General features: G+C 43.9%; 1 protein-coding gene and 1 pseudogene across 1 annotated transcript; both read right to left on the minus strand.

The window, feature by feature from the left end:
• Positions 1-1,171: 1,171 nt before the first annotated feature.
• On the minus strand, positions 1,172-1,645 carry LOC133048920 (interferon omega-1-like). The gene has a single exon (XM_061132860.1). It carries the CDS (start codon positions 1,643-1,645, stop codon positions 1,172-1,174), a length of 474 nt encoding a protein of 157 aa, XP_060988843.1.
• Positions 1,646-16,357: 14,712 nt separating this feature from the next.
• On the minus strand, positions 16,358-17,798 carry LOC133048733 (interferon tau-2-like; annotated as a pseudogene).
• Positions 17,799-21,531: the final 3,733 nt, after the last annotated feature.

A 21,531-nucleotide genomic window follows, 5' to 3' on the forward strand; every position in this document is an offset into this window, starting at 1 on the left:
TGATGAAATATTGTGTGAGATACTTTTTAAAGATCATCTGCAGAAATATTTTATTAAAGTTTGCATTTTCAATATTTGGAATGTATGGTGAGTGGAAGACTCACTGTCCACTTTTAGTTCAGTGATTCTCAAGTTCTTGCAAGGAGCCGCCTGATCATTCTTTCCTTGCCTCCCTCAGGTAGTAAGGAAACACATTGTCTACACTTGTAGATGTTTTCCTCATTAGCCTATGCCTTTTGGAGTCAATCTGAGTGCTTCTTTCAAATAGTCTATGATGCTCTGAACTCCGAGTGACATCTCTGTCATCTTCCCCAAGCTGAAACTATGAAATAAGAGTTTAAATCAGAGTGTGTGCAAGCAAGATATTGGTTTTCCCCTTGCACACCCACCCAGAGCTCCATTAGGACAAATAGTGAAAAAATGAAAAAATGGTCTTGTGCACTGAACTTGTCTCCTTTTGTCCTAATCATCCAATTATTTCCAAACTTCCTTGCAATGAGACTCCAATGGGGATAAGTCCGGGCCGGGTAATGTGAGCAGAAGTGCTACTACCCCCGTGTAGTCCTGGCCCTTGGAAACATCTCATGTGATCCACTAATCTTTTCCCTTTGCCTTCAAGGAGAATAGACTCAAGTACTACAGATAAAATTGAAGTCACATGTTAATAATGGAAAAATTGAAAAACAAGGGGACCCATTTCCCTGACTCACTTTCTGGAGAAGAGCAAACTAGAAGATTCACCTGATCAAGAAGGCCTGCATTGTGCTCTTCAAAGAAGGAAAGGAAAGTGTCCATTAGAATAAAATTCCTGACATTTTTCTGTTTACCTGTTACAGAGGTTAAACATTAGGTTAACTGAGAAATACCTTTAATAACAACATATTCTCCTAAAAACTCCCATAAAAAAGTAAACTTCAGATGTTGAAGATAGTAAATACCCCCAAATACATAAAGATCTTTTACATTGTGTTATAAAATTGTTTATTTAAGAAAAGAGACTTTGTTTTTCTATTTTTTGTAAAACTACGATTTTTATTTCAGTTATTTTTCAGCTTGTAAGCAAACAGAAGTCCAGCTCACTTTGGAGAGTTGAGAAAACAACAATCTGATTGAGTAGAGAGTTGACACAAGTATAATTTTCATTTTATCTGTTGACTTTTCTTGAGGATTCTTACATGAGGGAAAGGCACTTTTCAATTTCCACCCTGGCAACCTCCCAGGCACAGGAGCTGTATGCCTTTCCCTTCAAGTAGAGATGGATTCCTTGGAAATACTTCCGGACAGCAATTGCCAAATCGGGACAATCCAGAGTCACTTCTCCCAGCTTTTCCAGGCTCTGACACAGGCTGGAGAGTAGTTTGTCCAGGAGGGCGCTGTTCCAAGCACCCCAGCTGCTCTCCGTGGTGAAGAGGTTGAAGATCTGCTGGAGCATCAGTTGGTGATAACAGGTGCCTTGAGTCATCTGGATTGAGGTGATATTCTCTCTTCTCCAAGGAAACTTGAAGTCGTGTCTGTGCTCTAGGCATGACTGAGAGGGGATCGTTTTCATCTGTCTCAAATGTCTGGAGATTTCTTTGTTGTCAAGAGAACAAGCAGGGATGGAGCAGAGCATGACTCCTGCCACTAGCAGATAGGTCTTGGCCATAGAGAGTTTCCGTGATTCACTGGAGGGCCACTAGGGGGCGCGCGGCACCACTAATCAATGAGCGAAAGGTTTCTCCGCCCAGTCCTGTCACAGCGCGGTTTTCTAGCAGTCCGCAGGAAGGCTCAGGATGTCTTTTTATCGGTTTTCTTAGACTCTTTGCGAGTTCTGAGACTTCGTTTCAGCGGGTTTGGCAGCCAGAGAGGAAACCGTCGCTGCTCAGAGACCAAGTTGGTGCGGCTTTAATAGTGCACGAAGAAACTTTCATTTCCGAGCCCTCGCCAGAGACATTTTCGTGTGGTGGCAAGCCCGGAACCTTGCGTTTTCTGCTTTCCCCTGAGTTTGGTGCTTTCTTTTCGCCCAGAAACTTGAGCGAGGCCATTTTTACAAAGGTCTTTCATGGTGACTCAGACGGTAAAGAATTCGCCCGCCATGAGGGAGACCTGGGTTCGACCCCTGGGTTGGGAAGGTCCCCTGGAGCAGGAAATAGCACCCACTCCAGTATTCTTGCCTGGAGAATCCCATGGACAGAGGAGCCTGGTGGGCTACAATCCATGGAGGTCTCAAAAAGTCGGACAGAACTGAGCGGCTTGGCATGTCTTTACAAAGAAAATACGTTTACCAAGGGGTTTGAGAAAGAGAATCAGAGCGAGCTGGGGCCTATTTTACAGATTCGGGCTCGTTTCTGACGCGATGAAAGGACAGCTCAGGGAAGAGCGAACTTGGCCGCGGCGATGGGACGACTGGACGGTGTTGGGGACTTCCTGGGGGTGAATCGGAGCGCGGTCCCCACCCCGGCCGAGGACGGGGGAGCTGTGCGCCCCTGGAGATGCTCTGGGACTTTCAGGGTGTCTTTTAAGGTATCGGCCTTGAAGTGGGGGAGTAAGCATTAATTAACTGAGAAGTAGGAATATTAAAACACTCATAGCACTGTATTTTTATATGTATGAATTTATTAATATTTAAATACAATTAATATTGATCATATTTAACCTGTTTAAAATGTTTATACTTTGAAATATTTTAATGAAAATATTTAACTATTTGCTATATGGTATTAAAATGCATATGAGTATTAAACAGCATTTTATTAAATTCTATTTAAACTACAGTTCTTTATATTACAACAAGAATTTAATTTTGCTTTCTTTGCTGTAGTGGAAGCAAACTCATTCATATATTCAAGATCATTTCTGTTCTTGCTTGACAATTTTTTGTGACTCTGTAACAGTCTTAATTTTTTTTTAACCTGGGTTTCTGAAACACTACTGCCAGGACCCCACCTGAGTGTCGTATGGAAAGAAGAGTTAGTGGAAATATCCCTGGTGGTCCAAGGATTAAGACTGAGTTTTCAGTGCAGAAGGTGCCAGTTTGATCCCTGGTTAGGGAGCTAAGATCCCACATGCAGTGCTGTGCAGCCAAAAAGAAAGGAAAGAAGAATGGAAGGGAGAGAGGGAGGGAGGAAGCAGGGAAGGAAAAAGAGGCAATGTCTTGTACGAAGCATTGAGGAAGTTTACCCGGTCCATCTTTTCCTTTTCTTTGGTAAGAATTTTATAGACTCAACGTAAATTTCCCAGAGTTCATTGACGTGAAACCGTCCCTTGTAAGACATGACCCTGCAAATGCAGAGTCATTTCTTGTCTTTATTTAAAATTTTGATGTTTCGTTCAATGTGTGTTTTTGGCATTTTCTTTTTTTTAACATTGAATTACAATATTATCTATCTTGACATCTTAGATTTGGTGCCTTTTACATTTCATACTTAAGAAAAGTCCTTTCTTATTTTACCCCAATACTAACCCAAGAAATAGCTTTAGAAGTACTGTTGCCATCTTCCCTGGATGAAAGTATAGGAATGTCCCATTTCTTGCCATCCTCTCCCCTATCTCGTTGTATAACTGATTTCCTGGTCTCTTTAACCCTTAAAAAAATCTTTGTCTTAAAATAATCTTACCAGAGGTGGTCTGAGACTAACTGAGGATGAGGTAAGGGACAGTTTATCTCATTTGTATTTTTCACAGAGCAGCCATGTTTTTGTTTTGGTTTGGTTTGGTTTTTGGGACAATTTTCTGAGGTGCTGGTTCTCTGCAAAAGGATTCAAGTGCTGTAAGATTTTTTTTTTCCAGAATGTTCCAGGCACTTCTCTAAGACTGGAATCTTGTGCTCTGCTTCTTCACAATCCTATGGGCAGCCCCCTCTCCTAGAGTTTGCACTGGGGGCCTCAACATACAGACCCCTGACAGTGTTAAGGGCCTTACAGTCAAAGCTTCTCCTGGTTGAACTGAGAATGGACTAAAGACATTACTATTGGTTATATTGATAGGAAAGGCTACTATCATTCATTAAGTTCAGATTCTCAGCCTGTAATTTGCAAACTTTATATTTGATGAACATGATATCCTCTGTGACCACAACTGAAGTTGTCTTGGTTTTTTAGAAGGGAAATCAAATTCTGGTGTCAGTTACACTCAGGAGCCCCAGACTGTCTGGAAGTAGAGCTTTCTGCTGCTCCCAGTCCCTCCTCTTCCTCAGCTCTGAGTACAGGCCCTCAGCTGCTCTGACCTCCTGCTGCCTCCTTCCTCTCATCCTGCCTCCGAGGTCCTCGCCCCTGCTCCCAGGAGGGCAGCCACCATCCCTGCCTGACTGTCCTGGAATCCACATCACCAAGCACATTGTCACTATTTATGCAGTCAGCACACTTTGGTGACAGAATGAAGAGAACTGTATGAATTAATCCATGTTCAATATTATGCTACTATTAACTGTAGACCATCAGAAAATGAGAGCTATGGTCCTGTAAATCATTGTGGGAGAATTCAAACCTTATGTATTAGATCTTAAAAAGGAAATACAGAGAGTTGTGGCTAGATATATTTTGGTGCAGTTTAAAAACTGTCAAAATAGAGTATTGGGTCACACCTCTTAAGTTTTCTTATTAGACTTAAAGAAGAGAGTTAGATTGAGCTTTGTGTTTTATTTCAACCTGAGGTGACTCATTTAGATGAATACATCCTATTGGACTGAGACTTTTCCATGAGTGTATTTCATTTCCAGTGTAATTACACAAAAGAAGCATCAAAGCTGTGACATTCTCTGATGCCGGAAATAGACAGGGAAAGTTTTTAGGTGGAAACTAAAATGAGAAAAGTGCTGAAAATGACAATTCTGGCCTAATTAAGCATCTCATTTGCAGGAAGGTCCTCAGAGCAGCTGGATAAATATGCAGCATAATCAACTACCCTCCGCCCCGGGGGGGAGGGCGGGGGCCTGCCAGCTCCTTCACTGATGACAACAAGAATGATGTTCTCCAGTCCTGGAGAATGGTGATTACCATTGCCATCCTCTGAGAGACCAGGAGTCCCCAAACTCAGCGCTTTAGTGAGACTGAGTCTCAGGCATACAACTCAAGGCTCTCCAAGCTGCCCTCGCTGCGCCCCAGCGGCCGGGAGGGGGCGCCCGAACTCGCCATAGCGCGCTGACCACACCGCCCGCCCAGCGCGACCCGCCTCCAGCGCCGCGAACTCGAGCGCTGGATCCACCGGGAGATCCCGGGAGCCCGGGCGAGGCGCCGCCGGGGTTCAGGGAGCGCGTGGGAACGCGGGAGCCGTGAGTAAACTTCCTTTTCCAACACGACTGCCCAGGGGAACCTTGCCGCGGCTTCGCTCAGAGCCTCGCATTTTCTGCACCTGCCTCTGCGTCCACCCTCCCTTTCCTGGGAGGAGATTTTGGCCAGAGCGGTTGACACCGGTGCCCTTTTAAGCTGTGATTGACCGCTGGAAATCAGAGCATGTTGTGATGTGTTTTCAGATTCAGGATTATTTCCGGGGGAAGGGGGAAAGGCATCTCCAATCCGGAGACGAAGATTATTACAATGATTTTATTAAATTTTACGGATGTGAGAGTTGGACTATAAAGAAAGCTGAGCGCCGAAGAATTGATGCTTTTGAACTGTGGCGTTGGAGAAGACGCTTGAGAGTCCCTTGGACTGCAAGGAGATCAGTGCTAGGTGTTCATTGGAAGGACTGATGTTGAAGCTGAAACTCCAATACTTTGGTCACCTGATGCGAAGAGCTGACTCATTGGAAAAGACCCTGATGCTGGGAAAGATGGAGGGTAGGAGGAGAAGGGGACGACAGAGGATGAGATGGTTGGATGGCATCATCGACTCGATGGACATGGGTTTGGGTGGACTCCGGGAGTTGGTGATGGACAGAGGCCTGGCGTGCTGCGGTTCATGGGGTCACAAAGAGTCAGACACGGCTGAGCGACTGAACTGAAATAATGATTAATTTGGCTTCCCTGGTGGCTCAGCGGTTAAGAGTCTGCCTGCAATGCAGAATACCCGGGTTCTATCTCTGGGTTGGAAAGTTCCCTGGAGGAGGGAATGGCTACCCGCTCCAGTATTCTTGACTGGACAATGCCATGGACAGAGGAGTCTGGTGGGCTGCGGTCCACGGGGTCACAAACAGTTGGACAGGACTGAGAGACTAACACTTTCACTTTCAGGCTTCCCTGGTAACTCATAAAGAATCCTTCAACAGCCTTATAGTAGTTAAAAAGTATTGAAACGTGGGTGTATTAAAATTCAGATTATTTTAACTTTAAACATTTTATTTATACCAAAACCAGAATTTTTTATAATTTACTGATATTTTGAAGACAAATTGAACAATAATTTTGTCAGAATTACTTCTTTGCTTATCTCATTTTCAATGGAGAGAATTAATTTAATTTTAGCTTGCTGAAAGTTTTGGAGAGACAGCATATGAATTTCTGATTCATATTAATTCTATTCTCCATCTCATCCATGATGCATTTCCAAATTATAGGACATATTTTTCTTGTCCGCTAGTTGAAATTACAATTCTATGGCAGTCCAATGTTTTGATAGCTTTCTTTGACAACAGTGATAACCATCCTGTTGCCACATCTTTATGGGGCTCTTTCTCTTTTGACAGGATCAAAATTTTCATCAAGTTCTTCTCTATGTATCGAGAATGAAAAGTGACCAAAACTTTTCATTATAAAAGCTTCAGTATCTCAGGTAAACACATCACACCACTTTTTACCAATGTTATGTGAGAAGTGTCCAGATATTTAACAAGCAAGTACATTTAGGTTTCTTCGGTGAGTAATATAAAGAATGCATGAAATTTGTCACAGTTTAACTTTGTGCCACAAGCCCCTCCCAGCCCCCCCAACTTGTACACCTCTTAGACTTTTTAAGTTGTGGGGCCAGATCTTGTCTTGTATAATTTTTATATATTGTTCATCAAGACTTTTTACCATTAATTTTACTTTTTTAAAATATTGCAGTAATTTACATTTTCCCCACATTACTAAGTCACTTGTCACCCCCTCTCTGCATTTGAGGCAACTTTCTAACTTGCCTAACCCTAATCCCAACACTGGGAAGAATTTTTGACGTGAAGCATTGTGAAAATTATGTCTGAAAATCTGGAAACATCCCCTTCTCCCATCCCTTACTGTATTTTTTTCCTTATAAGTTATCTTTGTCTTTATAACATTGTTTTGCCTATACTGTCACCAGAGGTAGTTTGAAATTAGTGAAATGAACATTGAGATTATTTGTATCATTTATTTATACTTTTCACAAAGTAGTTTTGATCTGCCAAACAACTTGCTAAGATTTAGGGGCTCCAGAAAGAGCTTCAAGCATGCTGTGTGATTTCTCCTCTGTGCTAGACACAGTCTTAGCATCGGAGCCTGGGCACTGCTCCTTCACATGCCTGCAGACATCCCTTTGTCCAGGAGCCCCCATTTGGGACATGCTAACTTCTCTGATCCTTAAGTTTAAAAACATCTGAAAAAAACATCAAGTATATCACACCCCAAACACAAAATTAGGACAATCTAGGTGAACTTCCCTGGAAAGATTTCCATGATAAATATATAGAAATTAACTGTACAGTGATACCTTTGGTATAATTATATAAAAGCATACCCAAAAAGAATATTGATCCTCTAGAGACAGTTTGAGATGCCAACCCCTCAACTTTAGTGGCTAGGGGCCTTGTTGAGGTCTCCCTGGGCCAGTCTTGATATTGCCATGGGTCTAGGACTCGGGGGCATGGGCTGGGTGGGCTCTGGACAGTGTTATTTGCCAAGTCTATGTGGCAACTCTAACCAGGCCAGGCCTTAAATTTGTCTAAAGTGCTTGCCTATTTATTCTGTTCCTCACAACTATATTATTAGGATATATGAATATTCTCCAGTTAGTAGATGAGATTTGGGGGTTATATGCAGTTTTCTGTGTTAAATATCATTACCATGGTTATCTCCGTGGACCTGCAGCAGAGAAGGGAGGTGCCTGCTCCAGCAGGCCCAGACCACAAGCAGCCCTTTAAAGAAGGCTGCTTGAGGCTGAGGCTGAGCACAGGGGTGCTGAGGTTCCACGGCTTCCCCTGGGTGGAGTGGCTTCAGAGGCCACGGAGCTGAGCCCTGGCTGCAGAACCCTGGGAGAGGAACTGAGAGCAGCAGCCCTCTGATGGGGGCACCGCAGGCTTCCCCCCGAGTCCAGAAAGCTGTGCCCGAGCCTCGTCTATAAGGCTGAGTCTCCAGCACTTGTCTTCCAGAAGCCACAGAGGCAGAGCACAGTTCCTGAGGAGAAAGCTGTGGTGGCCTCTGCTAGACAGCCTGCGGGAGCATCCCTCAGAGTCTGGTCCTTTCTGGGGGCTCTGTCCCAGGACATGCTGTGGGGGCCCTCTCTCCAGCCAGCCCCCTCATTCCTCATTCATTTCCCAAATGGCTTTTGAGTACCAAGAAAATCCTAAGCACCTGAGACTAGTAATAGAGCCATGATGCCTGTTCTGGAAGAAAATAGAGAAGTCAGCCAGAAGTCACAACATAGACTGAAATGTACATGCCTGGGGCAATAAAAGCACCTTTCCCAGCTGGAAAACTCAAAGAAGGACTACCGTCTGGGAAACTTATCACTCTAACAGGAAGGAGGAAGAAGAAAGGTGGAAAATGTTTTATCCTTTGGTGACAAAAAAGTTCTCTTCTAGTGGCTTTTACTTCCTTTATGAAGTGGCATCCAGCACATCTGAGGCTGAGGGGACGGAAGTTTGTCAAAGAGGAGAATGTTTGAAATCATTTGTGAAGAATAAGAGAGTTGATGGTGGAACCAGTGATATAAGCTCCAAGAAACCAGGGAGCTTTATGACTTTGTTCACTTATGTATCCTAGGTGCACCTGTGTGTGTGTGCCTCACTCTCTGTGACCCCGTGGACTGTAGCCCACCAGGCTCCTCTGTCCATGGGATTTTGCAGGCAAGAGTACTGGAGTATGTTGCTTCTCCAGGGGGTCTTCCCGACCCGGGGATGGAACCCACATCTTCTGCATTGGCGGGTGGATTCTTCACCACTACAGCACCTGGGAAGCCTTCAGTGCACACAGAAGAAACTTACCAAAGATATAGGGTGAATGAAATTATGAATTCCATGTAGTACTGGAGAGGCCCATTAGTCGTAGACCATAGAACTACGGTAGTACGATATATCCGTTTGTGGTGATTTTATCTAATAGGTCTCCACCACGTACCTGAGGTCAGGTGTGGAAGAGGCCGAGGGTTTGACTTCTGCCAGACAGGAGTGATGACACAAGAGTGACGGGAGGGCATGAGAAATGTGGCTCAACTGATGGACCAGGAAGTCCGCTCTGTTAGTTTCCAGGAGCTGCCATAACAAAATGCCGCAGACTGGGTGGCTTAGACAACAGAGAATTATTTTCTCAAAGTTCTGGAGGCTAGAAATCCAAGATTGAGGCGTAGGCAGATTTGGTTTCTCCAGAGGCCTCTCTCCTTGGCTTGCAGATGGCTGCCTTCTTGCTGTGTCCTCACACGGCCTTTTCTCTGTGTGTGCCCATCCCTGGTATCTCTTCCTTTTATGAGGACACCAGTGAGACGCCAGGTGGCCCAGTGGTTAGGACTCTGCACATCCACTTCAAGGGGCATGGGTTCAATCCCTGGTAGGGGAACTAAGATCCAGCAGGGTTGGGAGGAAGGTGGGGAGATACTAGTCAGATTAGGACCCCACCCTAAGGGTCTCATTTTAACTTAATCACCTCTTTAAAGGCCTTACCTCCAAATCCCATTGCATTCTTAGGTACTGGATGTTGAGATTTTAATAAACAAATTTGTATGGAGTACACATTTCAGCCAATAACATCTACGTGGAGAGAGAGAACAGATCAGAGGCTAGTGATGGAGAAGAAGAAACTAAGGACCCACAGACTGTAATTCCTTGACTAATTGGTGGCTGGAGGGCAATTTAGACAATTTGGAGAAATTGAAGGTGGAGGTTAGAGGGTGGGATGCTAGGCTGTATTAGTGTATGACTTCAGATTGTAGACCAGCTCCTATGGAAAAGCAAAGATCTGTGAGTCAGGTGTAACTTGTCATGTGACCCATGGCCAGTCATGGGCACTCCAAGCCACTGCCTCTCCTGGTGAGTAGTCTTCGTCAACGGGAGCAAAACGAAGGTCACTGTCCTGAGACACTCCTCCTCCAGGTTCCCTAGTCCTGGGTCTTCTGCATGTGTGGTTACTCATCCTGTCTAAACTTCAAGTTAGAAGAATCAGACTGTTTTTGAATGAGTGAGAAGAGTTATTCATTGTACAATAAAAAAGCAGGTAGTAATTCTCCCCAGGCTTTACTTGCTCTGTATGAACTTATCTGTAGGCGATAAAGGCTGATTCTCATGGCGCAGATATGGGCACCAAGGCAGCTGAAGAGACTGGTGTGGTTACAGTGACCCCGACCTCCTTTCTCCTCCAGGTGGAAATGGCAACACAGGTAGCTCAGTGGCTCTGTTTTTAATTTCATGGGGACTCCTCCTTTGAGGTGACTCCACTTCTTTGTGGCTCTTCTTTTTCAGCCATCACGCCACTCTGCCCTTCAATGGTGTTAACCCAGGTCGTATTGTTAGAGAGGGATGTGGAGAGTCTTTAGAATCTTTGGTCACCTTGGCTTCAGTTGGTTGAGTAGCAGTCCAAGGTAAGCCCAGAAAGATTGCACTCTTGTGATAAATCACAGAACCACCTGTGGTGCATGTGCTTTCTGTGTCCTGGAGAAGATTTCCCATGACTGTATCAAGCTTATAACTAACGATCCCAGCTATGCGTGCTAAGTCGCTTCAGTCATGTCTGACTCTGCAACCCTATGGACTGTAGCCTGTCAGGCGCCTCTGGCCATGGGATTCTCAAGGCAAGAATAGTGGAGTGAACCCAGGTGTCTTATGTCTCCTGCATTGGCAGGTGGGTTCTTTACCACTAATGCCACCTGGGAAGCCCACAGAGGACACCTCACCCCTGATCGGCCAGGTGTTGGCATTGAGTACACGATCCTGCACGATATCAGAAAGAATGGCTGTAAGGAAGGCCAAAAAGGAGTTTGGGATGCCTCAGAACATCCCTGATTGTGCTCAAAGGCTAGCTTTCCCTCTTCCACTATCTGTCCCCAGGCTACACTCACACACTTGTCAGGATGGCGCCAAGTCCATCACTTTGTCAGTGTCCTAGTCAGTCACGAGCAGGTGGCGCCAGAACCAGATGGTTGGGAAGGGAGTCAGGGAGTGGGAGAATTTGATTCAGTTCAGTTCAGTCGCTCAGTCCTGTCCAACTCTTTGCGACCCCATGGACTGCAGCACGCCAGTCTTGATTAGTGATAAGTTATAGGGATACTCCTGTTCCTCCCCACCCAAGGGATCTTCTTTCCCACTTTGTTAGTTTCCCTTCTTCCCACCCACTCAATCCCTAACCCTTTCCTCATTCTCTCTTCATTTTCCTGCAGGCCCTGTGTGGCTGCGCTGTGAACATTTCCATCACTGATGGCTGTTTGACCCCTATGCCTTGCATTGATGTTGTCAAGTCAGGCCACGTGCAGTCTCAGTGAGGCGTTAAATCCTTGGGCAAGGTCACCAGCCAGTGGGAGAGTTTATTTGAGTTCAAAGTTTTTGTCAAAACAGATGAATATCGCAGCTATAGTAGATCTTCAAGTAGCACGTATCATTTTATTAGGCCTCAGCACGTCCATCTCAGTCTCCAAGCATGGCAGCATTCCCATCCTCCACCCAGTTCTCACTCAGTTCTGCATCCACTACACAGTGGATACTTTTCTAACATTCTGACATCTTAAAAAGCCACTTTTAAGAGAGAAGTTCTCCTGCTTCTGAACCCCTTCAGAGCTTGGCTGCCTGGAGGTCAGCAGGAGGGATGACCCAGCTCATGGGTCCATCTTCAGGTCCCTGGCTTTGAATCCAGTCCCCTTCTCATGACTGGAGAGCAATGTGCATGTTAATTTGAAGATATGTGGAGATTTCTTCCCTGAGTGTGGGTACACGCTTTATTCCCCTTCCCCTGCAGTTTTGCTGAGGTCTTTTAGGGCTCTCCTTTCCTTTTATTTCTCTCTTTTTTTAAATTGCTTGTTTTTTAAAGTATTTATTTATCTTTGGCTCTTCATTGCTGTGTGCAGTCTTTATCTAGTTGTGGTGCATGGGTTACTCATTGTGGTGGCTTTTCTTGTTACAGAACAGGCTCTAGGGCACATGGGCTTCAGTAGTTATGGTGCACGGCCTTAGTTGCGCCAAGGCAGGTGGGATCCTACTTTCTGGAACAGGGATGGAACCCATGTCCCCTGCATCGGCAGGTGGAGTCTTAACCACTGGGCACCTCAGAAGTCCCTCTCCATTCCCTTTAGCTACGTCCTGTCTGCAAGAAAAAAAGCAGAGGACTCCTGTTTCAGCAGCCCCACTAGATCCTGGGTATTTTTTGTTATTTATTTATTTATCCACTTTTGGCTACCCTGGGTCCTCAGTGCATTGCTGGGACTTTCTCTAGTTGTGGCCAGTGGGGCTGACTCTTCCTCGCAGCTCCTGGTTTCCTTCCTGTGAGCCTTCTTCGGGCTCCAGCATGCAGGCTTCAGCAGCTGCAGCACGTGGGCTCTAGAGCAGGGTCTCAGGAACAGTGGAGCACTGTCTTAGTTGTTCTGTGGCAGGTGGACACTTCCTGGACCAGGGATCAAACCTGTCTCTCCTGAGGAAAGCTTCTTATTCACTGCACCACCAGGGAAGTCCTCAACAAGTCATTTTAGCCAAAGCAGTTTCTCAGATTTCCTCCTACTACTGGAAGGCATTTACAAATGACCAAGCGATTTTGCTTCATCTGGGCTCCATTTCCTGGAATTATAATAGACAGTGGCTGGTATTTCCACTCTATTCCTGCTGGTGGCAGTCATACCGAGTTTGTTGCTAAAACCACTAGTGTCTCCTACCTTAAAGGCATACATGGTCTGGGGATTCAGGTAGCAAGTGCAACACACTTTTCAGCTTTTGCCCAGCACTATATTAAACTCAAGAGGACGCCTCACCCCTAATGGTCCTCAACTAGGTCATGATTCCAGAAAACATCTACTTCTACTGCATTGACTAGGCTAAAGCCTTTGACTTTGTGGATCACAAGAGACTGTGGAAAATGCTTCAAGAGAATGGAATACCAGAATATCTTACCTGCCTCCTGAGAAATCTGTATGCAGGTCAAGAAGCAACAGTGAGAACTGGACATGGAACAATGGACTGGTTCCAAACTGGGGAAAGGGTACATCAAGACTGTATATTGTCACCCTGCTTATTCAACTTATATCCAGCGTACATCATGTGAAATGACAGGCTGGATGAAGCACAAGCTGGAATCAAGATTGCTGGGAGAAATAGCAATAACCTCAGACATGCAAATGACACCACCCTTATGGCAGAAAGCAAAGAGGAGCCAAAGGAACACTTTCAGTAAAGATGAAAGTGAAAGAGGAGAGTGAAAAAGCTGGTTTAAAAGTTAAAACATTCAGAAAACAAAGATCATGGTATCCGGTCCCATCACTTCATGGAAAATACATGGGGAAACAATGCAAAGAGAAACAGACTTTATTTTCTTGGGCTCCAAAATCACTGCAGATGGTGACTGCAGCCAGGAAATTAAAAGACACTTGCTCCTTGAAAGAAAAGTTATCACAAACCTAGACAGCATATTAAAAAGCAGAGATGTTACTTTCCTGACAAAGGTCCATCTGGTCAAAGCCATAGTTTTTCTAGTAGTCATGTATGGATGTGAGACTTGGACTGTAAAAAAGCTGAACGCCTAAGAATTGATGCTTCTGAACTGTGGTGTTGTAGAAGACCCTTGAGAATGCCTTGGACTGCAAGGAGATCCAACCAGTCCATCCTAAAGGAAATCAGTCCTGAATATTCATTGGAAAGACTGATGCTGAAGCTAAAACTCCAATACTTTGGCCACGTGATGTGAAGAGCCAACTTATTAGAAAAGTCCCTGATGCTGGGAATGATTGAAAGCAGGAGAAGAAGGGGACGACAGAGGATGAGATGATTGCATGGCATCACTGACTCCATGGACATGAGTTTGAACAAGTTCTGGGAGTTGGTGATGGGCTGGGAAGCCTGGCAGGCTGACTGCATGGGGTCACAAAGAGTTGGACACGACTGAAGGACTGAATTCACCTGAGGTCATGAGAGAAGGAACATGCTGGTGTCATACACAGAGCCATGTATCTGAACTCAGACTCTCCCTGATGCTCACAGCTCACAGCAACCAGGCAGTTTACCACAACACTCTTTGGTGGATCTTTACCGACATGGCAATCACCACTACATTGATGCAGATACTTCAGAGAATCCTCACAAGGAATGATGAATGGTCATTTTCATGCTCCATTTTATTCCACTGCATCGGCTGTTGAGTTCCATTTCAGGATGACTTCCAGAATTTGACACATAATAATTAAAGCCTTATGACAGGTTGAAACGCTAGAGTTTGGGTATGAATCCCTGATCTCCTATTTCAGCCTGCTAACCTGCTTTTTCTTTCTTTTATTTTTTTGCTCAGTGAGACTATATTCTTAGAAGCATGTAGACCTTAAAGCCCTTTATGTTCTGAGTGGTTAGGACCCCACAAAATTCATATCTTGAAGTCCTAAAGCCCAAAATCATGATATCAGCTGATAGACATTTTGGGATATGCTTAGGGTGTCAGGATGGAGACCTCACAAAAGGAAATAATGCCCTTATCAAAGAGGTGGATATAAACTAGTCCCACACGGACTCTGCAGTGTCAGACCTGAAGCAGGCTCTCACCACAACTGGAACAAGCTGACATCCAGTTCTCAGATATCCAGACTCGAGAACTAACTTGCAGCAATACATTTCTGGTCTTTGTAAACTACCCAGTCTATGCTATTTTATTGAAGAAGCTTGAACAATAAGATATATCATGCCCTGTTTTATCCTAAGAATACCTGCAGGAGTCTGTAAAATACCTGAAAGGAGAAATCAACTTCCTCAACTCTGTTACCTAGACATGTCATCTGGGCCATAACATTTCATGAGGTCAATCAATATTCATGTAACATCAATTCACAAGGATGGTAATGATAGGAGAAAAAATACCAACATCTCTTAATAGATATGATGTGATAACACAATAATTTAAATATTCTTCATGGTTCTACAAGGGAGGCTATGATGAAATAATGTGTGAGATGATTTTTAAAGATCATTTGCAGAAATATTTTCTTCAAGTTTGCATTTTCAATATTTGGAAGGTGTGGTGAGTGGAAGGCCCACTGTCCACTTTTAGTTCAGTGATTCTCAAGTACTTGCAAGGAGCTGCCTGATCATTCTTTCGTTGTCTCCCTCAGGTAATAAGGAAACACTTTGTCTACACGTGTAGATGATTTTCTCATTAGCCTGTGCCTTGAGAGTCAATCTGTATACTTCCTTCAAATTGTCTATGATGCTCTGAACTCTGAGTGACATCTCTGTCATCTTCCCCAGCTGAAACTGTGACATAAGAGTTTTTTGAGAGAGTGTGCAAGCAAGAACAATGGATTTCCCCTTGCACACCCATGCAGAGCCGATTAGGACAAATAGTGCAAAAATGAAAAAATAGTCTTGTGCACTGAACTTGTCCTCTCTCTGAATCATCCAATTATTTTCCAACTTCCTTGCCATGAGACTCCCATGAGGATAAGTCCAGGCCAAGTAATGTGAGAAGAAGTGCTATTACCCCATCTAGTCCTGGTCCCTGGAAGCACCCCATGTGATCAACCAGACTTTTCTCTTTGCCTCAAGGAGAATAGACTCAAGTACTACAGTCAAATTTGAAGTCTCCGGTTGATGATGGAAAAAAATATCTCAAAACAATGGCACCAATGTTCTCAACTCACTCTTTGGAGGAGAGCAAGCTAGAAGATTCACCTGATCAAGAACGCCTGCATTATGCTCTTCATAGAAGGAAAGAAAAGTGTCCACTGGAATCAAATGCCTGACACTTTGCTGTTTACCTGTTAAAGAAGCTAAGCATTAGGTGAACTGACAAATACCTTTAACACCATACTCTCTTAAAAGCTTTTCCACAAACAAATAAATTTCATATGTTGAAAACAGCATATACCGTCAAAACACATAGAAAAATCTTCTAAATTATGTTCTAATATTATTTATTTAAGAAAAGAGATTGTGTTTCTCTGTCTAAATATTTTTGTAAAATTGTGATTTTCATTTCAGACATTTTTAAGCTTGTGAGCAAACAGATGATCACTTTGGAGGCTTAAGCAAACAACAGTCTGATTGAGTGGAGAGTGTCACAAGTATAATTTTCATTTTATCTGTTGACTTTTCTTGAAGATTCTTACATGAGGGAAAGGCACTTTTCAATTTCCACTCTGACAACCTCCCAGGCACAGGGGCTGTATTCCTTTCCCTTCTAGTAGAGATGGATTCCTTGGAAATACTTCCGGACAGCAATTCCCAAATCGGGACAATCCAGAGTCACTTCTTCCCGCTGTTCCAAGCTCTGACCCAGGCTGGAGTGGTTTTTGAGGAGGGCGCTGTTCCAAGCAGCTCAGCTGCTCTCCCTGGTGAAGAGGTTGAAGATCTGCTGGAGCATCAGTTGGTGATAACAGGTGCCTTGAGTCATCTGGATTGGGGTGATATTCTCTCTTCTCCAAGGACACTTGAAGTCGTGTCTGTGCTCTAGGCATGACTGAGAGGGGATCGTTTTCATCTGTCTCAAATGTATGAAGAATGTTGTCAAGGGGACAAGCAGGGATTGAGCAGAGCTTGACTCCTGCCACTAGCAGATAGATCTTGGCCACAGAGTTTCCGTGAGTCACTGGGCGGCCACCAGGGGGCGCGCGGACACCACTAATCAAAGAGCGAAAGGTTTCTTCCCCCGGTCCTGGCACAGCGCGCTTCCCTGGGCTTTCACAGGAGGGCGGAGGATGTCTTCTTACAGGTTTTATAGTGAGTTTCCGAGTTCTAAGACTTCATTTCACCGGGTTTGGCAGCCTTTTCTGCAGGAAAGGCGTCGCTGTCAGAGGCCAGGTTAGTACTCCTTGAGTAGTGCACTCAGAAATCTTCAATCCGAGCCCTCGCCAGAGACGTTTTGTGTGGTGGCAAGCCCGGAACCTTGCGTTTTCTGCTTTCCCCTGAGTGTCGTGCTTTCTTCTCGCACAGAGATTTAGCGACGCCACTTTTAGAAAGAAAATGCGTTTAGGGAGGCGTTTGAGGCGGAGAATCAGAGCGACTTGGGGGCCGATTTTACAGATTCGGGCTCCTTTCTGTCGCAATGAAGGGACCGCTCACGGAAAGGGGAGCTGGCGGCGGCGACGGGACGACGGGACGATGTTGGGGACGCCCTGCGGGTGTCGGGGCGCGGTCCCCACCCGAGGACCGGGGACTTTCAGGGTGTCGTTCAAGGAATTGGCCCTGAAGTGGGGGAATAAGTATTGAACAACTGAAAAGTAGGAATATTCGAAAACTCACAGCACTGTATTTTTATGCGTTTAAATTTGGATTTAATTATATTTGTCTCATTAAATATTTCACATTTTTTATTTTTGAAATATTTTATGAAAACATTTAAAATATTATATATGATATTAAAATATGTGAGTATTGAAATATTTATTCATTTACGAAAATATTTGTTAGATAATATATTAAAATATGAGTATTAAATGATATTAATATTTATTAGTATTTTATTAAATTCTTTTTAAGCTATGGTTTATACTGAAACAAGAATTTAATATGATTTTACTTTATTGGTTTAATGGAAGCCAACTCATTAATATATTCCAGATCACTTCTTTGACAATTTCTTGTGCGTCTGTGACAGTCTTAAATAATTATTATGTAACTCGAGTTTCTGAAACACCGCTGCCAGCACTCCACCTTGAGTGTAGTGTAGCAAAAGGAATTAGTGCAGATGTCCCTGGTCCAATGATTAAGACTGTGCTTTCAATGCAGGAGGTGCAAATCTGATGTGTGGCTGGGAACTAACATCCCACATGCAGTACTGTGCAGTCAAAAAGAAAGGAAGATGGATGGAAGAGAGAGAGAGAGAGAGAGAGAGGAACGAAAGGAAGAAGAGGCAGTGTCCTGTACAAAGCGTTGAGGGCATTTACCAGGTCTGATCTTTTCATTTTCTTTGGGAAGAATTTTGTAAGTGAAATGAAAATTGCCCAGATTTCATTGGCAGTGAGAAGCCTTTCTTCGTAAGACACATATGGTCTTGCAAATGAAAGGGCATTTCTTGTCTTTCTTGAACATTTTGATGTTTTGTTTAGTGCATATATTTTGGTATTTTCATTTTTTTAATATTGAGTTACAATGTTATTTATCTTGATGTCTTAGACTTGGTGCCTTTTAACATTTCATACTCAAGAGAAGTCCTTTCTTACTTTTCCCCAATACTAACCCAAGAAATAGCTTCAGAAGTACTGTTGCCAGCTTCCCTGGTGGCAGGGAAAGTATACGAATGTCCCATTTCTTGTCCTCCTCCCCTCTGTCACATTTTATAACCGATTTCCTGGTCTCTTTAACCATTAAAAAAAAAAATCTATGTCTTAAAATAATGTCACCAGAGATGGTCTAAGACTAACTGAGGATGATGTTAGGAAATGTTTACCTCATTTGTACTCTTCACAGAGCAGCTATTATTTTGTAAGACAATTTTTCAAGATGCTGGCCCCAAGCAAAAGGATTCAAGTGCTGTAAGATTTGTTTTCATAATGTTCCAGGACTGCTGTAAGCGTGGAATCTTGGGATCTGCTCCTTCAGAATCTTTTGGGCAGTCCCCTCTCCTAGACTTTGGTTTTGGTGGGCCTCAAAACACAGCATTTTAGCCAATTTCCTTCTCTCCACATGTTTTATTTTTTTTAAGTCATTTTTTTTTCTTTTAGAAAAAAAATTTCATTTAACTAACTACAAATTTGGTTTCTTTTTCTCTCAGTATTATTTTGAAGTATAACACAATCTGTATCTTAAAAAGTAGTATCAGAGGTGGTCTAAAACTTACTGAGGTTGAAGAAAGGGACTGCTTCTTTTCTCTCATTTATTAACAGAGCAATGGTGTTGTATTAGACAACTGCCTAAAATCTGGTTCACTGCAAAGAACTTAAAGTACTGTGGGATTTCTCTCCATACCGTACGAGGCACTGATTAAAGGAAGGAAACGTGGGCTCCTGGGCCCCTTCAAAGTCCTGCAGGCAGTCCCTCTCCTGGAATTAACACTTAGGGATTCAACATGCAGATCCTTGACAGTGTTAAGAGCCCTGCAGGCAGAGTTTCTCCTGGCTGGACTAAGGGTGGAGTAAAGAGGTTCCTATTGGTTATATTGATATGAAAGACTGCTATCATTCACTACGTTTCACATTCTCAGCCTAATTTGCAAACTTTGTATTATTTGAAGTGAAGGATGTCCTCTGTGGCTGCTACTAAAGTGGTCTTGATGTTTTTGAAGACAAAATGAACGTCTGGTGTCCGCTACATCAGGAGCCCCAGATAGTGTGAGAGTAGACTTCCTGCCGCCCCCAGGCCCTCCTCTTCATCAGCCCTGAGATCCGGCCCTCAGCTGCTCTGAGCTCCTGCTGCCTCCTTCCTCCTCATCCTGCCTCGATGACCTCTTCCCTGCTCCCAGGAGGGCAGTCACCATTCGTGCCTGACTCTTCTGGAATGCACATCTCCAAGCACATTGTCACCTATGTGTGTGTGGTCAGCACACTTTGGTGACAGAATAAAGAAACTGTATGAATTAACCCATGTTCCGTATTATGTCACAGTTATCTGTAGACCATCAGAAAGCAAGAACTATGGTCCTGAAAATCATTGTGGAAAAATTCAAACCTTATGTATTAGACCTTAAACAGACATCCAGAGAGTAGTGGTTAGATATATTTTGGAGCAATTTAAACTGTCACAATAGACTATGTAGTCACACCTTTGAGTTCTCTTTTAGACTAAAGAAGTGAGTTAGATAGAGCTTCAGGTTTTTATTTCAAGCTGAGTTGACTCATATAGATGAATAGCTCCTTTTGGATTAAGACTTTTCCGTGAGTATATTTCATTTCCATTGTAAAAACACAAAAGAAGCATCAAAGCTGTGACATTCTCTGATGGCCAGGATGGAAGGAAAAAGTTTCTCCATGAAAAGAAAATTGAGAAAAGTGCAGAAAATGACAATTCTGGCCTATTTAAAGATCTTATATGCGGGAAGTTGCTGGGAACAGCTGGATAAAGGCTGGCAGAGCCCAACATCTGCAGGATCACCAAGCTCACCAGATGCCAACCCCTTCCCTGATGACATGGAGGGTGATGTTCTCCAGCCCTGGAGAATGGTGATCATCACCATTGCCACCCTCTGAGAGATCAGAAATCGCCAAACTCAGCGCTTCAGTGTAACTGAGTCCCAGGGCTCCAGCTCTACAAGGAGCTCAAAGCTGCCTTCCCCCTGCCTCTGCGGCTGGGATGGGCACCGCAGATCTCCCTGTAACAGACCAACTGGCCCTGCCCGCCCAGCGGGCACCACCTGCGGGTCAAGCGCCTTGAGCTCGAGTGCTAGATCCACCAAGGAGAACAGGGGAGTCCCAGTGGGCAGGAGCCCCAGGCCTGGGCAAGGCGCTGCTGGGGCCCCGGGAGCACATGGAACCCCGGGAGCACTGAGGAAACTCCCTTTTCCGGCCAACAGCCCAGGGCAGCTTTGCAGTCACTTTGCTTGGAGCCTGTGATTTCTGCACCTGCCTCTGTGTCCTTCCTCCCCTTCCTGGGAGGAGATTTTAGCCAGGGCGCTTTACCCCAGTGCCCGTTTATGCAGTGATTCACGGCTGGAGATCAGAGCATGTTGGGGTGTGTTTTCAGATTCAGGGTTGTTTCTGGGGAAAGGACTGATTCGGGGAAAGGGGATAAGGCACCTAAAGTCTGGACTGGCATCTTTAGATATTGGGGCCCTCTTGTGGGAAGACTTGAGGACAAGACTGAGACTTACAGGAAAGGGAAAATGATTTCATTTAATATAAATGGTTAATTTCTCCTTCAATGTTCAACTCGTTGAAAAATATTTTAAAATGTATAAATAAGTTTGAAACTCACACCAAGTTTACATATTTTCCTTATGCCAAAACAAGATCAAATGCAAATGTTTTCAAAATGACTTCTTTGTTCATCTCAGTTCAGTTGAGCAAAACCTGTAGTTGACAAACTTATGACCCAGTAACTACCTAAAATAATTAATCTCAATTTTCAAAATCTTTCTTTCTTTTCTTCTCTTTTAGCCTAGGATCTTATGTTAAGCTTTCAAATTTATACATGGTCTTGCATTGGAGAGTTTTATGAACTTTTAAAAATGTCATTTCATACAGATAAGTTGCTTTAAAATTCATAATCAAGATGTTTTTGTGTTCAGCATAATGTAGGTTTCCACTTAATGTACCATTTGCTACTTAATAGAAACCTTATATGCTAAATGCACTGATTGTATGGTGACTTGATGCCCAGTAAATATCTCGGCGTGCTTGCTACAGC

Source organism: Dama dama, chromosome 29 (genome assembly GCF_033118175.1).
Source record: "Dama dama isolate Ldn47 chromosome 29, ASM3311817v1, whole genome shotgun sequence".
Classification (NCBI taxonomy): Eukaryota; Metazoa; Chordata; class Mammalia; order Artiodactyla; family Cervidae; genus Dama; species Dama dama.